General features: G+C 43.5%; 2 protein-coding genes across 3 annotated transcripts; one reads left to right on the forward strand and one right to left on the reverse strand.

Annotated features, from left to right (window-relative positions):
* Positions 1 to 540: 540 nt before the first annotated feature.
* On the forward strand, positions 541 to 4,335 carry gtf2a2 (general transcription factor IIA, 2). Of its 2 annotated transcripts, XR_011597390.1 has the most exons (5): positions 541 to 705; positions 1,837 to 1,941; positions 2,805 to 2,962; positions 3,243 to 3,338; positions 4,215 to 4,335. XR_011597390.1 is itself a non-coding variant. In XM_070907840.1 (4 exons), coding segments are annotated over exons 1-4 (336 nt in total). In that variant the 5' UTR covers positions 541 to 633; the 3' UTR covers positions 3,244 to 4,202. The 2 variants fall into 2 exon arrangements, 1 of the variants encoding a protein (XP_070763941.1); XM_070907840.1 differs by lacking the exon at positions 4,215 to 4,335 and having other exon boundaries at positions 3,243 to 4,202.
* Positions 3,889 to 14,456, reverse strand: LOC139286890 (zinc finger protein 395-like). Its single transcript, XM_070907828.1, has 10 exons — positions 14,379 to 14,456; positions 12,278 to 12,464; positions 11,799 to 11,959; positions 11,599 to 11,702; positions 10,935 to 11,137; positions 10,756 to 10,856; positions 10,092 to 10,374; positions 9,858 to 9,947; positions 8,570 to 8,640; positions 3,889 to 6,362 (listed from the first exon to the last, which is right to left on the reverse strand). The coding sequence occupies exons 2-10, from the start codon at positions 12,449 to 12,451 to the stop codon at positions 6,251 to 6,253; spliced, it is 1,299 nt and encodes a 432-aa protein (XP_070763929.1). The 5' UTR covers positions 12,452 to 12,464; positions 14,379 to 14,456; the 3' UTR covers positions 3,889 to 6,250.
* Positions 14,457 to 15,578: the final 1,122 nt, after the last annotated feature.

The raw sequence follows: 15,578 nt of genomic DNA on the forward strand, positions 1-15,578 counted from the left end.
TATACTCAGGTATTGTACATTTTTGAGGTACTTATACCTTATATTGAGTATTTCCAATGTATGACATATATGTTTATAAAATACAACGCAGTGTGAAAGATTAAACCAGTAGTTCCAATCTGTACTCTCTAAACTTCTCACATGATACATAAACATATATGTAAAATATAAAATATTTTAGCATGTACATATATAGGCTATATATAAAAACTTTTGTATGCCATATTTCTTATATCATTATGTGTCATGCTTGCTTAATTATGTAGTATTTTTTATATTGTTTATTTTATGTATGTGGCATTTTATATGCTTTAAATTTCTCAGAGGTTGTATTTTTTTTATCATATTATTAATAATATTTTCATCAGGACAGAATCTGAATTAGTAGTACAAGTAGCAACAGTGGTATCAGTAGAATTGTGTAGTAGTATTAATAGCTGGATCGATTTTTATTTTGAAATGTCTAACCGGAAGCCGTCGGTCTGTTGTTAGCTTGATGTTGCTGAGCAGTAGCTCCGCTCGTTTGTTGTGGAGGGAAGCGGCTAGCTCGGTTAGCTCAGTTAGCTCCGTTAGCTCTGTGTGTGTTTGAAGGATAGTTTACTGTAGTTATTTGTTCTTCCAGTAGTTTCCATCATGGCGTACCAGCTGTACAGGAACACCACTCTGGGAAACAGCCTGCAGGAGAGTCTGGACGAGCTCATACAGGTGACACGAATCTAATACATCGACTGTTCAGCTAGCCCACATTAGCATGTTGCTAACTTCAGCGGCGGCAGTCACTGACGCCAGTTAGCTCGAAGCGGGCTAACTTTAGCTTGTTAGCTGCGTGTTGCTTCAGGACTGATTTGTTCCAGGCAGAAGTAAATATGTCTTTTAGCATATAGTGTTAAAATGCTGCAGTTATTATCTAGTGCAGCTAATTAGCGAAAGCTTTGAAATAAGAGCATGTAGGTGAAACAGAGATTTATTAATGACTGTTTACCCGTGGCTTTAACAGTAGTATCAATCGTCAGCTTTACTTTTGCATCCTCCTGATGGCGTCTTTATTATTAGACAGATGTGATGGTGATTAATGATAACGAGGATTTCTGTTATGTTGCGTCTCCTAACCATCGTGGTTCTTCAGTACAGTGGAAACACAAACAAGAACCAGAAGGAGAAGTGGTCCATGGTCTGAGAAGGTCCAGTTCAGGGATTCATATTTTATTTCATTTACTTTGATTGACTACTTCAGTTCAGTCTGTATCGTCTGCATGGGAAACATGTCTTGCAGCCTGGCTGAGCTGACACATGACATGACAATAAGTCAGGCAACAACAACAATCACAGCAGGTGAAACTAGAGAGGCACTGATCCTTTTTTTCCTGTCAGTACTGATTGACATACCTAATCTCAGGATATTTATATATTTTATATAAATGAATAGTCAACTTCAGGTAAATTCCATCGTGGTGCAGAAAAACAGATGGTCCTTAAGAGTAGGACCAGCTCATCTCCCACAAAGTGCCCCACAGAATTGTTTAGATTCATTAAAGGAATAGTTCAGTATTCACTTGATGCTCATGTCTGTGTGTTCAGCACAGAGCTGGAGTCTGTTAGCCTAGCGTAGCATAAAGACTGGAGGCCGTCTCCTTTGTTTAATCTGTACACAATCAGACATGTTGGTATTAGGGGGAGTGATGAGCTGGAACTACGGCCAGTGAGCTCTGAACAGGCACCAAACGGGACCCTCGCGAAGCTGCACACAGTCGCTGTACAAGAAATAGTTCCAGCACGAGATTCCCTCTGAATCCACAAACTGTGTTTTTTACATTTCTGTTGGTTTTGTGTGTTCAGACTCAGCAGATCACTCCTCAGCTGGCTCTTCAGGTCCTCCTTCAGTTTGATAAAGCAATCAACACGGCGCTCGCCAACCGGGTCCGCAACAGAGTCAACTTCAGGGTGAGTCCACTTCCACCTCCTGTGACCTCTGACCTCTGCCCCTCAGACCTAACCCTTTACACCGATATGAGCCTGAGGCTTGAAGGCCAAACACAGCAAACATTCGCCTTCTTCACATTATGAGTCAGTAGTTTGTCAGTGTTTCTGTTCTCTCTGATGTTTCTGGATTCATATTTCTGCTGCATTCATGTGTCATTTTCCTGCTGTAGATGTTTCAGGTTGAGCTCATGTGAACGACTTTATGTACTGTTGGCTAGTTTAATCTGCAGCGATGCATCATATTCTGTAAGATCAGCGTGTTCCAGCTGATGCAAGGAGGCTTTAAATAGTTTATTTAGCTCAACATATGAAGGAACTCTTCATCCTTCTTCATCACAAACATCTGGAGATACGAGGTACATGACAAACATCTGGAGATACGAGGTTCATGACAAACATCTGGAGATACGAGATTCATCACAAACATCTGGAGACATGAGGTTAATCACAAACATCTGGAGATACGAGGTTCATCACAGACATATGGAGATACAAGGTTTTCACTGGACAGGAAGGGGATGATGATGATGATGATCATCATCATCTCTAAAGTACCTGAAGCTGTCGGACAAATGTATTCTATATATTTCCGTCTGAGATGTAGTGGAGTAGAAGTATAACGCTGCATCAAATAGAAGTAATCAAGTTAAGTACAAGTACCCTGAATTGTGTTTGTACTTACTGCGTATACGTAGTTACACTGCACCACTGTCAGGTTGTGTTGGACAGTTAAACCCTGTCCGTTGTCTGTGTCTCAGTCTGTGTCTGTGTTGTGTTTCAGCTGTCTTCAGTCACTCAGGTGTTGTTGTCTTTCTGTCCTCCAGGGCTCCCTGAACACCTACAGGTTCTGTGACAACGTGTGGACGTTTGTCCTGAACGATGTGGAGTTCAGGGAGGTGACGGACCTCGTGAAGGTCGACAAGGTCAAGATTGTTGCATGTGATGGAAAGAGCGAGTCGACCCAGAACAAAACGGATAAATGGTGAGTAGAAAACGACCACGTCTCACACTGACAGACTCCACTGTCTGTCTGTGCTGTGGCTCCACCTGGTGGTCACAGTAGATATTTAGTGTCTCTGGTTGAATCTGCTAAAGAACCTTCAGTGTATTTTATCCACAAACAGTTTTTCAGTTTGCAGAAAATGTATTCTATCAAGATGTATCACTATCGTAATATAACATCACATATCATATATGTATTATATTCTCCCGGTTTGTTCTTCTCTGTAGTTAACGTTGTTGTTTGTGTCTTCTGTCTGCAGACTCTGCGCTCTCCTCCTGTGTGTTGGTGTCAGATGGAGTCACAGATGGACCTGGACTGTACATATAATTTATTACAGCAGAGTCACAGCTGAGAAGTGAGTGTGTGTGTGTGTGTGTGAGTGTGTGTGTGTGTGTGTCTGTGTGTGTGTGTGTGTGTGTGTGTGTGTGTGTGTGTGTGTGTGTGTGTGTGTGTGTGTGAGTGTGTGTGTGTGTGTGTGTGTGAGTGTGTGTGAGTGTGTGTGTGTGAGTGTGTGTGTCGGGTGGACCAGTCACTGTATCTGCAGCAGTTTTTTTTATTATCAGTTTACAGGAGGCTTGTGTTCAGTTTGCTGTTATTATTGAGCTGGATCATCTTTAATAAAAACTTTATTTAAAACACAAGAGAGGTTCTGTGCTCTCTGAAACTATCAGGGGATTTATTAATAAGTTGATGGACAGAAAATAAGTGGATAGGCGTATTGATAATAAATATTTTACTACAGTTAAGACAAAACAAAACGATCATGTTCTGGACTTCCGTTTAAACTAAATAACTAAATAAGCAGTTTGAAGAATCACTTTGGGGTCTTGAAACTAAAGCTGATCCGGCTGCGATGCGTCTGCTTTGATTGTAACATCATCAGTAAAAACAAATCAGAATCAACTTTTACAGTTTATTATAACATCAGGATTTCACATCATGTATAAAAGAGTGCATCTGAAAACTGATATGATTACAATCATCAGCAGAAACAAACAGGACATATAGAGAATATAAATAGAGAAGAATCTTTCTCTCAGTTTACAGCAAAGAAGCGTTTAACATCTGAAATCTGAACATTAAAAAGGTCTCAGGAAGAGTTGTTGCTGGATATATACGTACGATATACGATACTTATATATCTGTATACTAACACCAGGAAGAAGTAGATATTATAAAATATATATAATTCAGTGTAAAACATTGTGTATTTTTATTTGACATTAAACAGACCTCTTGATCAATACTGCATGTGGAAATGGCTTCTGTTTCCAAACAAACAACTGGACTGAAGCTCACAAGAAGAAAGGGCTGATGGGAAATTAAAAGGGGAGGACCAGAGTGAACTGTCTGATGCTGGAAATCTGCTGAGACGAACAAGGCGAACATTTTGACACCTGATACGATTGATGGCCTTAAAATAAAACATCTGTGGAGCCGTTAAAGAGACAAAGGCTGACTGGTCAAACACCACACATCATGACGTTGCACTTGAACGCATCACAAAGACTACAGTCTTGAAGCAGAATATAAACATGATCAATGGTTTCTCACACACTGTAATGTAGCTGTAAACAGATATAAGGGCAGTTTTTGTGTTTATTAAAGTATATTAGCCAACAATTATAACTTCTCTCATGAAGACAGTTTATATTACAGCTGTGTTTATAGTTGTTGACAAATACATGAATGAACCCTTGAATCTTATTACAGTGTGTTACAAACGGTTTTTATGCTGCTTATGAATGAAGGTGGACAGGAAGTTAAGTGTTGCTGAATGAAGGGGTGAACGTATTCACTGATTCATAAGAAAGAAAGCCACATTTGGAGGAAAGTCTGAAAAGATGAAGATCATGTTTTTTCTGCTTTCCTGTCCCTTTAACCGTCTCCACCAATCAGCATGTTTGAAAAGACACAACAAACTTCCATTTAAGGAAATAAACAGTTAAAATACAAACAGAGTATGTGTGAAGTGATTTAGTGTTGCACTTCTTTAAGGTTGGAGGATGATGACACTGATAAAAATGAGTCAAACTCCAAAAACACTGGATCCTACATTTCCCAGTATGCACCGGGAGAGCATTTCTCATTAGAGCCTCCCTGCCTGGGGGGGGGGGTTAACTGATACTAACCATGACCCACCAGTAAAGGATTATCTTGTCTTAACTGACACTGATGTGTAGAGGTGGTGAAGTGACCCTTTAATACGTCAGCGGAGGAACGGCAGTAAACACAGTCGGTGAAAGAACAACAGGCTCCTCGAAGTTACATTTATATACAAACAACTACGTTAAGAAGGACACGTCGTGCCGACAGGATCGTCGTGCCGACAGGATCATGTTTTAACATAACGTGTCAGTAAAATGTTGACGCTGGCTGTGACCTCAGCATCATGACACTGTGTTCTGGTTCTGTTTAGACCTGCTTCTGTTTCTGCAAAGATTCACGTGACAAAGTGTGAACACATGCGATGAAGAATAAACCAGAGGTGTCCGAGTCCATTCTGCAGTACATCCGACTCTAAACCAACTTCAGACCGGCCCCCGCAGTAACTACAGATACTCAGATACGGCGTCTGGTGGCCAGTTTGGTGTGTCTGGGTTCAAACTGCAGATTAATCCAGGGGCCTGTACAGCACCAACAAGACCCTCGATGACCTTGTTTCTGACAAAATCACAACAGGAATACTGGAGAGTGAAGTCACTCTGTGCTCCTTTGAACAGGGATACACTATGTTTGTCCCTGTTGGCATCCCATAGTTATGGTGACTCATATGTTTTGACCCATTAATCTGGTGTTAGTCAGAACTATCTGAACCTGAACCAGCTTTATGAGAACTCAAATTCAGAGTTAAGCCCAAAGTTAGCCAGCTAGCCCTCCACCCTTCATCACGACAAATCCCGAGCCGAGCGTTTCCATGGTAACTGAATAATTACACGAGTCGGCTAACAAACTGGAGCGCACACGGATCCCGGCACAGAGGCTGGTTTTGTTAAGATCACCTGAGGAGAGTCGGCTGCTTCAAGGTCAACGGTCACGTCATAGCTGCCCCAATCTGTTCATCGAAAAGCACTGACAGGACACGACATCTACAACATACATTCAAATAAAAAAGACACTTCTAGCAAATGTAGAAAGAGTATAAAAACAAAAAAATATCTCTGGTTTCAGATATAAGAAAGTAGAAAACTTCCACCAGGTGAGGCTGAAGTTTACAGCCTGCTTCAGTCCTTGTTTTTCCTCCTCTTCCTCTCCTTTGTCCTCCGTTCAGTCGAGGAAGCGCTGGCAGGCTTTCTTCCAGCGGCAGGCCGTACACCACTGGTCTCTGTGCTCGATGCCGTAAACTTTACGGCATTTCTTGGCTTCACCACGAATCCTCCTGACAGACACAGAAACACCGAGACTACTGTGAACGTTATGTAACGGCTAATATCTGAAGTATTCAGATCCTTCACTTCAGGAAAAGTACAAACACCACACTGTAAAAATACTACAACAATCATTAACAGCATTCAGAGGAAAAGCAGCACATCAGCATCTGAGAAGCTGGAACCAGGAAATGGTTTCACACCAAGAATCACTTCAACCTGCAACATAGCTGACGATTCATTTTCTAATCAATACTTAATATATACAGTGCATCCGGAAAGTATTCACAGCGCTTCACTTTTTCCACATTTTGTTATGTTGCAGCCTTATACCAAAATGGATTAAATTCATTTTTTTCCTCAAAATTCTACACACAACACCCCATAATGACAACGTGAAAAAAGTTTATTTGAGATTTTTGCAAATTTATTAAAAATAAAAAAACCTGAGAAATCACATGTACATAAGTATTCACAGCCTTTGCTCAATACTTTGTTGATGCACCTTTGGCAGCAATTACAGCCTCAAGTCTTTTTGAATATGATGCCACAAGCTTGGCACACCTATCTTTGGGCAGTTTCACCCATTCCTCTTTGCAGCACCTCTCAAGCTCCATCAGGTTGGATGGGAAGCGTCGGTGCACAGCCATTTTCACATCTCTCCAGAGATGTTCAATCGGATTCAAGTCTGGGCTCTGGCTGGGCCACTCAAGGACATTCACAGAGTTGTCCTGAAGCCACTCCTTTGATATCTTGGCTGTGTGCTTAGGGTCGTTGTCCTGCTGAAAGATAAACCGTCGCCCCAGTCTGAGGTCAAGAGCGCTCTGGAGCAGGTTTTCATCCAGGATGTCTCTGTACTTTGCTGCATTCATCTTTCCCTCTATCCTGACTAGTCTCCCAGTTCCTGCCGCTGAAAAACATCCCCACAGCATGATGCTGCCACCACCATGCTTCACTGTAGGGATGGTATTGGCCTGGTGATGAGCGGTGCCTGGTTTCCTCCAAACGTGACGCCTGGCATTCACACCAAAGAGTTCAATCTTTGTCTCATCAGACCAGAGAATTTTGTTTCTCATGGTCTGAGAGTCCTTCAGGTGCCTTTTGGCAAACTCCAGGCGGGCTGCTATGTGCCTTTTACTAAGGAGGGGCTTCCGTCTGGCCACTCTACCATACAGGCCTGATTGGTGGATTGCTGCAGAGATGGTTGTCCTTCTGGAAGGTTCTCCTCTCTCCACAGAGGAACTCTGGAGCTCTGACAGAGTGACCATCGGGTTCTTGGTCACCTCCCTGACTAAGGCCCTTCTCCCCCGATTACTCAGTTTAGATGGCCGGCCAGCTCTAGGAAGAGTCCTGGTGGTTCCGAACTTCTTCCACTAACGGATGATGGAGGCCACTGTGCTCATTGGGACCTTCAAAGCAGCAGAAATGTTTCTGTAACCTTCCCCAGATTTGTGCCTCGAGACAATCCTGTCTCGGAGGTCTACAGACAATTCCTTTGACTTCATGCTTGGTTTGTGCTCTGACATGCACTGTCAACTGTGGGACCTTATATAGACAGGTGTGTGCCTTTCCAAATCATGTCCAATCAACTGAATTTACCACAGGTGGACTCCAATTAAGCTGCAGAAACATCTCAAGGATGATCAGTGGAAACAGGATGCACCTGAGCTCAATTTTGAGCTTCATGGCAAAGGCTGTGAATACTTATGTACATGTGATTTCTTAGTTTTTTATTTTTAATAAATTTGCAAAAGTTTCAAAAAAACTTTTTTCACGGTGTCATTATGGGGTGTTGTGTGTAGAATTTTGAGGAAAAAAATTAATTTAATCCATTTTGGAATAAGGGTGTAACATAACAAAATGTGGAAAAAGTGAAGCGCCGTGAATACTTTCCGGATGCACTGGAAACTGTTGGGTCGTTTCATTTATAACAAAACATCATATTTTATCAAATCTTCTTATGTTTTCATCTTCATTTGTAAAGTAACTACCAACTAAAGCTGTCAGATAAATGTAGAGAAGTCCAAAGTACAATATTTCTCTCTGAGATGTTGTGGAGTTGAAGTAGAAAGACTTGAGTAAAGTACAAGTAACTCATATTTGTACTTAAGTACAGTACTTGAGTAAAGACAGGTTCCTGGTTGGTGATTCATACGAGAGCATTACCACATGGACATGGTGTGTGTGTGTGTGTGAGTGTGTACATGCACATACTGACCTGCAGGGGGCGCTGTGATGCTGCAGCCACTGCTCTCCTACACTGACCGAACGCACCCGAAACGCCAACCCCTGAGGAGGAGGAGGAGGAGGAAGAAGTCTGTGTGAGGTTTTCATTTTGGGAGCAGAAACTAAAGCAGCAGCAAGTTGTTCTGTTTCATCTTCATCATTCTGTGACAGATCATGCTGTCTGTCTCGGCGGTGTTCATGTCCTTTGTGTTGGTGTCCTGTCTGGTGTAAAAACATTCTGCAGTTGCCTCTGTCAGCCTACAGGTGGCAGCACTGCACTGTGGCAGACTGATGGAAAATGTGACCACAAACCATCCAAGAGGGGATTTTCCTGCTGAATGAAAACCATCAGGGAGGAGCACACACACACACACAGCCTTCACCCCCCTCCAGTATAAAACCAGTTTTAACAGGCTTCTCTGGGCTGGAGGAGGAAATAAACAATAGGCTGCTGTACAGGATCCAGACCGAGAGAGAAAACAGAACTGAATTAGAGAAGTGTTTGTCTGTTAATGAGCAGGGGGGGTGAGGTTGGCTTTAAGGGGATGCACAGTAGTTAGTGAAAATTCTAAAATCTAACCTAATATTCTCAGGGAAAGTCCAAAACTGTAGAGAAGCAACAATAAAGTACCACCAAGTTACAGAGAATCTGCAGAGTTTCAGTCCACAGATTACGGAGCATTTTAAGTCTTTTTGTTTTCGGACGCCGACTCACAGCAGCAGTTCAACATACAGCTGCAGTACTGCTCACTTCTTTAAGCACCAGTCAGGTGTTATTCTGCACTTTTCTCACTCTTAACACATCCAATGAAAAGACTAAACCTTGCTGTTTGGAGCTGAGAATTTATTTGTACAGCAGGTTTATCAAACAGCTGCTGAGACTGAACCAGACTGGAAATGTGCTGCAAAACCAAAACCAGGAGCCAGTGGTTCAAAATACATTACAAGTGAAAGTCCTGTGTTCCAAATCCCACTTATTCTCAGCAACATTAAAAATCATTTCAAGTATAAAAACTAAATATACTCGTTTTGCCTGCATTAGTGCATTATATTATTATGACATTATAAGATTGTTAATACTGAAAGAAGTTTAGAGGTACTGTCACTTTGGCTTTTTCAACAGTACTCAGGTAAATGTACTTCGTTACTTTCTACCACTGCTAGCAGTTAAAAGAGGCTACAAAGCTGGAGGTAAGTCAAACGACATCTTTCACAGACAAGTAGTCATGGCATCCGTTGTTAACATAAAAATGTTGATTATAGCTGCTTTAAGGATTTACCTGTCTGACACAGCTGGTGGGCGGGGCCGTCCAACGACAGGAGGGTGTGTCCGCAGCTGCTGCTGACATCACATGACTGGGAGGTGGAGCCTAAAAAAAAACAAAATATTACACACTCATTTTTATACTTCTATATGACATTTTAGTCATCTAAAAAAAATCCAGTAAATAATATAATAGTGCCTTGTTTATGTTTTTAAAAAAAACAATCGCTGTTGATAAGCCCCGCCCTACCTGGTAGGAGTGCTCTGATTGGACCTGCATTAAGCTGCCGGAGGAGGAGGGGGCGGAGCGACTCAGAGCGCTGCAGGCTGGAGGAGGGGGGGAGGGAGGGGAGGGAGGGGGAGGGCTGGGAGGTGAGGAGGAGGGGGAGGAGGAGGATGTGGGGGAGGCGGGGGCGGGGCCACAGAGGAGAGGAAGGGGAGGAGACTGCTGCTGCTGCTGGTCCCATTGGTTAATCTCAGTGTAGTAAAAATCCTCCTCGCTGCGGGAACAACGCTCGTGTTCGCCGCCGCGGCTGTGAGAGGTCAGAGGTCAAAGGTGTTCAGTCTGATCATAACTTAGAAAATAATGAATGAATAATCTTTATCTTGTCATGATGCTAATGATGCTACAATAGTGAAAAATATCCATCACAATTCTCTAAAGCTCTGCAGGTGTCTTGTTGAGTCCACAACCCCAAACATATTCAGTTTACTGTGATATTCAACAGAGGAAAGATGCAAATCGTCACACTGGAGAAGCTGTACAAAATGTCTTCAACAATTAATATTTTGAATATTGAATATTCTTCAACTTCAACTCTTTTATTTTCCTGTCAGGGTCAAGCTTCCATATAAAACACAAAGTTTAATGGAAGCAGAAAAGAAAGACGCTCCGTCTGTCAGGTGAGTCTCACCACAGGTGCGTTGTCCGGATGTGACGTTTGATTCCCACCACTGATGTCAGCACCTTCCCACAGCTCGGCCACAGACACCTGTAGGCCGCCTTCACTGAGTTCTGCAGGAGGAAACACACGTCAACACTCCGCCGAGTCGCTGTTTCATTTGTCCCACGACAACCGCGACACCTGCTCACCCTGCGTTTGCGTGGCGCCGGCACGTCCAACAGCACCTGCTCCAGCTCCATGTCCAGTCCTTCGTCAGGGGGCGTGGCCGGGCTGACGGCGGGCTCTGCGATTGGTGGGGAGGGGGCTGGGCTCCCGTTGCCGTGGCCGACGCTCCAGTAGCCGCTGCTGCCGCTGTCGGAGAGCTCGCCGCCACCACAGTCCATCGGAGGAGCTGAAACACATAAAGTACACGTGCAGTAATTGAAAATACTGTATATTCAGTTAACCTGACCTTGACACTACATGCCTAATCCTAACTCTTAATAACATCAACATGTCTGTTTACAATCCTTTAAATTCATTTTTTAAAGAATAGTGACAGAGATACAGACTGAGTGTGAAACAAACTCTGTCTGACACGTTCGTCATGCTGATGGAGGAAGGATCTGAGGTGAGAAGGTCAAGCTCTCGTGACTACAGCTGATATTAATACTGCTGCTTTAACTAACACCACCACTGTAAAGGCTGCTTTCACTTGTAGTTGTTGTTGTTTGTTATTGATTTGTCTTTATTGTCACTAATGACAACAATCATTTTTTGTCATTTTTGTTGTTGTCGTTTGTAGTTGTCATTTTGTGTTATTGATTGCTTTTGATTGTTGTTGTTGTTTGTTGCTGTTTGTTGTTGTAGTACCTGTTGGGTGGGCGGGGCTGTGCAGCAGAGGGCTGCAGGACAAACTGCTGAGAACCATCGCTGCCATCAGCTCATCCATCTCCACCTCCTCTGGACTCCTCTGGCTGCAGGACGAGACGAGGTAGAGTTCATGTATTGGAGAGTTTGTGCAGAGATTTAGAGAAACATCACAAAACACAGAGACAGAGAGGACGTCTGACCTTCTGGGGACGTCGATGCAGGAGGAGACAGATCTGCTGCAGGACGGAGCCACTGAGGAGGAGGGACGAGACGAAGACCAGACAGAAACATCACTCTGCATGAGGTCCAGCTGATCCACCACACCTGAAGATTCACCTCCTCCTCCACACTGAAAATACACCTGAGAGAGAGAAAACAACCACGGCTCACTGTGATAGGCTGAGACACCTGTCAATCAAGGCAAACTTTCCCCGAATATAATTTCTTTTTTATCTCTGACTGTGTATTTTCCCACAGGGGGGTTCTGTCCTCGCTCTTTCTGAAGAACTGAAACAGGAAACTTGGATTTTCTGTCCATATTCTAAAAGAATCTGCTGCTGAACAGGACAGAAAAATGTGAACGCCTCCTTATTTTAACTAAGACTAACTAAAACACTGATGAGGTTGATGAGCATTAATGTGGCTCGAGGTTGTTGAACGTGACTAAAAATAATCTCACCTTCAGCCCAGGATGACCTCTGAATCTGGTGAAGGGCTGTTGTCCTGCTACTGTTGCCATGGTTACGCCGGTCTCACCCGTCTCCTGGCCTGTTTGTGATCCTGCTGCAGGGCAGGTGGAGCTCACCAGCGCCCCGAGAGGAGAACGCTTCCCCAGACGAGTCTTTGGCAACATGTCTGTCTGGAATCTGAAACACAGAGGAGTTATAGTAATAGTGCTGTTCTGACTGTGAGGCTGCCAAAGCCCACAGATCTCTGACTGACGGCTAATAAAGCCTAAATTATTTTAGGGTCAAATGATCCCTGCAGCCTCTGGGCCAGTGGTTCCCAAAGTGGGTGCTGTGGCACCCTGGGGTGCCTTAAAAGATTCCTCCACTAATTTTTCATTCATTCACTTCATTCAATTGTGTCCGACTCATGACGGACAGTTAAAAAACAAAAAAAGATCAAATTCGATGCAGCAGAACCAGAGATATCGTCCTTTTTATTCCACATCAGCTTCCTTGTCAAAACCTGGTGCCTACATTACCCACAATGCAACCCGACAGCTGACAGTTCCATCAGAGACTGAGGTGTGTTATGCTATTAGCGGCTAACGTAGCCTGGAGCCTGCGGCCTGCAGCCGAGAGGAGCAGCAGCTGCAGATCTCTGGTCAGCTCTCTTCTGTCTGACTGTTTTCAGTCAGCTGACTCAGGACACTAGTGCCGACACGATACTGGACTTTCACTACTGAAAGTATAAAACGATATTTTCATTCACAACAACTTTGCATGAATAACTTGATCAGACATACAATCTGAAATTGGCAAATTGTGATTTAAATCTGGTTAAAGTTTTTGATACTCACTGTAAGAGACACACTTCGGTCAGTATTGCACCCTGATACAACGCGACCTGAGCAGTGGCTGCTGGGAAAAGTTCTGGATTAACTGTTGACGGTCAGATCTGTTCTATGTTTCACGGATCTGAGAGATCTGAGTGAAATCACAGTGACTCACAGGCTGCAGTGTCATTTACAGTCAGGCCTGTGTGTGTGTGTGTGTGTGTGTTACCCATTACCAGCTTAAAGAGCCTGCAGGACAACAGTAACTAACTGAGGATTAAAATCAACGGAACAGATGGCCTCAACTGTTAAACATCTGCTAATACTGATGATTATTATAACACCTTCATTACTAAACTGTATCACCGTGGCAACAGGATGAAACATGATGACACCCCCCCACCCCCCCACATTCAAGGTTTCCCGTTAATCAGTGACTCAGAGTAACCAGAGTTACTCAGAAACACGTACAGCATCTAATATATCCTCACGTTTGAGGAGCTGGAACTCTGAATGTTTTTGCTTGAAATATTACACAGACGATTCGTTGATTATCAGATTGCTGGCAATTAATTTTCTGTCAATCCACTCATCGATCAATTAATCATTTCAGCCCAGGTTCCAGTTCATCCCACAGGTGCTGGATGGGGTCGAGGTCAAGTTCTTCAACATCAGCCAGGTCGTGTTGGAACAGGAAAGAGACAAACACGTCGTCCTGTATGTTTACCCAGTTTAGATCCAGTAACTTCAGTTTACAGACGTAAAACAATGAAACAAATATATACTAGAATAAAACAACATGAACACACACACACAGATGTACTGTACAAACACACCCCCTGTCTGTCTGCAGCTCTGAACCAATCAGATTCCTTCAGTGCCAAGTTCACACCCTTCACAATAAGAGTCCTCACTGAACACAAAAACAGCTAACCAGTACTTCCATTATCAGTGCCTCTCTGAGTCTTTTAGTTTACGCTCTAACACGTCAAAAATAAAACCAGGATCTTTAGTTGAGAAACTCTCCACGCTGGTAGTCCAGTCTGAACAACAACAGTCGGGTTACACTGGTTTTACTGCAGAAATGGCTGGAAATGATTCCTCCCTGAAGTGAGAAGACACAGTGAAGGAAGGCAGAGCAGAAGGAGGGACAGCAGGTGAAGTCTTGGTGAACTTCAGCAGCAGCTCACTGCTCGTTCACTCACACTGTCAGCCAACAACAGAAAGACGGCAGACCCGAGGGACGTGGGACAGACAGCATGCATCAGGTGTCACATACCTGCAGGGTCAGAAGCTCCAGCACAACAACAACAAGGACACTTCCAGCAGCTCGGAGCGTGTCCACTGCTGTTCAATGGGGGCCGAGTGAGAGCTGCTGCAGGCTGCAGCCAGTCTGCACCCTGTCAGGGAGGGGGGGGGGGGGGGGGAGTCTCACAACACGTGGACTGGAGCACACTGGGACGTCTGGACTGGAGCTCTTCTGTTCTCGATGTTGCATCAACACAAACCAGTTTCTGGTGAAAGAGGCGCTCAGAAGTTAACGTCAGAAGACGCCTCGTGGTTCTGACATGTGATCGATATGTGATCAATATGTGATCAGTGACTTTAATGGATTCATGCTTCATTCAGGATTTCATCAACTTGTTCAAATCTATATCTGATATGTTTGTTGTCTGTCGGTTGGAAAAACAAACAAACAACTTGAAGAGTTTTAGGAACTTGTTTTGTACATTTTCCACTTTTAGACCAAACGATTAAAATGACAGACAGATTAATCAATAATGAATATAATCTTTGTGTTAACACAGTAGAGCCAACAGGGTGTGAGATCTGTGTGCAGAGCTCAATAAAACACTGAATCTGAAGCAAGACTTCCTGCAGACTTTCTACGGAGGCCCAGATGCTCCAGTCCGTGCTTTAGTTCTCGAGTGATCAGTGATCAATATGTGACAGAAGTACAGTGTTGAAGTGTCCTCCACTTCTTCAGCCTCATGTCATAAAGTCCTGGTGAACTACAACACAATACACTGATACTGCAAATACTGTATGTATCCTGTCCGTGTGTATGTGTGTATATATACACATATATATACATATATATATGTATGTATATATATATATATATATACATACATATATATTCCGACATCAACGTGTTATTTATGAGCTGTTAATGCTGCTCATCTTCTCTGCAGTGACTCCTCAGGTCCGACCAGCGGATCCGCTCCGGGTTTTCCCAGCAGCCCCCGCGGTGGCTCTCCAGCCTCGTAGTAAACAAGCGAACCACGTGGGGAGGAGCTGGCTGCTGATTGGTGGAGCTCAGCCGTGCAGCAACACACCCCACTGAGGTCTGTTGTTTACTGACTTTTTCTGCACTCCAGCAGAAGTGCAGAGCAGCCTGATGCATGCTGGACAGAAGTACTCTGCAAATACCATGAAGTAATCTGCATTACAGTAATATTACACAAGAAGTACCCCA

Source organism: Enoplosus armatus, chromosome 1, assembly GCF_043641665.1.
Source record: "Enoplosus armatus isolate fEnoArm2 chromosome 1, fEnoArm2.hap1, whole genome shotgun sequence".
Classification (NCBI taxonomy): domain Eukaryota; kingdom Metazoa; phylum Chordata; class Actinopteri; order Centrarchiformes; family Enoplosidae; genus Enoplosus; species Enoplosus armatus.

Excerpts from the sequence above, each read along its gene's own strand:
- LOC139286890 (XM_070907828.1), bottom strand. The coding sequence starts at position 12,451 with ATGTTGCCAAAGACTCGTCTGGGGAAGCGTTCTCCTCTCGGGGCGCTG. Across the intron at positions 11,703-11,798 it reads TGCATCGACGTCCCCAGAAG|CCAGAGGAGTCCAGAGGAGG; the intron begins GTCAGACGTCCT and ends CTCGTCCTGCAG. Across the intron at positions 9,948-10,091 it reads AATCAGAGCACTCCTACCAG|GCTCCACCTCCCAGTCATGT; the intron begins GTAGGGCGGGGC and ends GTTTTTTTTTAG.
- gtf2a2 (XM_070907840.1), top strand. The coding sequence starts at position 634 with ATGGCGTACCAGCTGTACAGGAACACCACTCTGGGAAACAGCCTGCAG. Across the intron at positions 706-1,836 it reads GTCTGGACGAGCTCATACAG|ACTCAGCAGATCACTCCTCA; the intron begins GTGACACGAATC and ends TTGTGTGTTCAG. Across the intron at positions 1,942-2,804 it reads GCAACAGAGTCAACTTCAGG|GGCTCCCTGAACACCTACAG; the intron begins GTGAGTCCACTT and ends TCTGTCCTCCAG.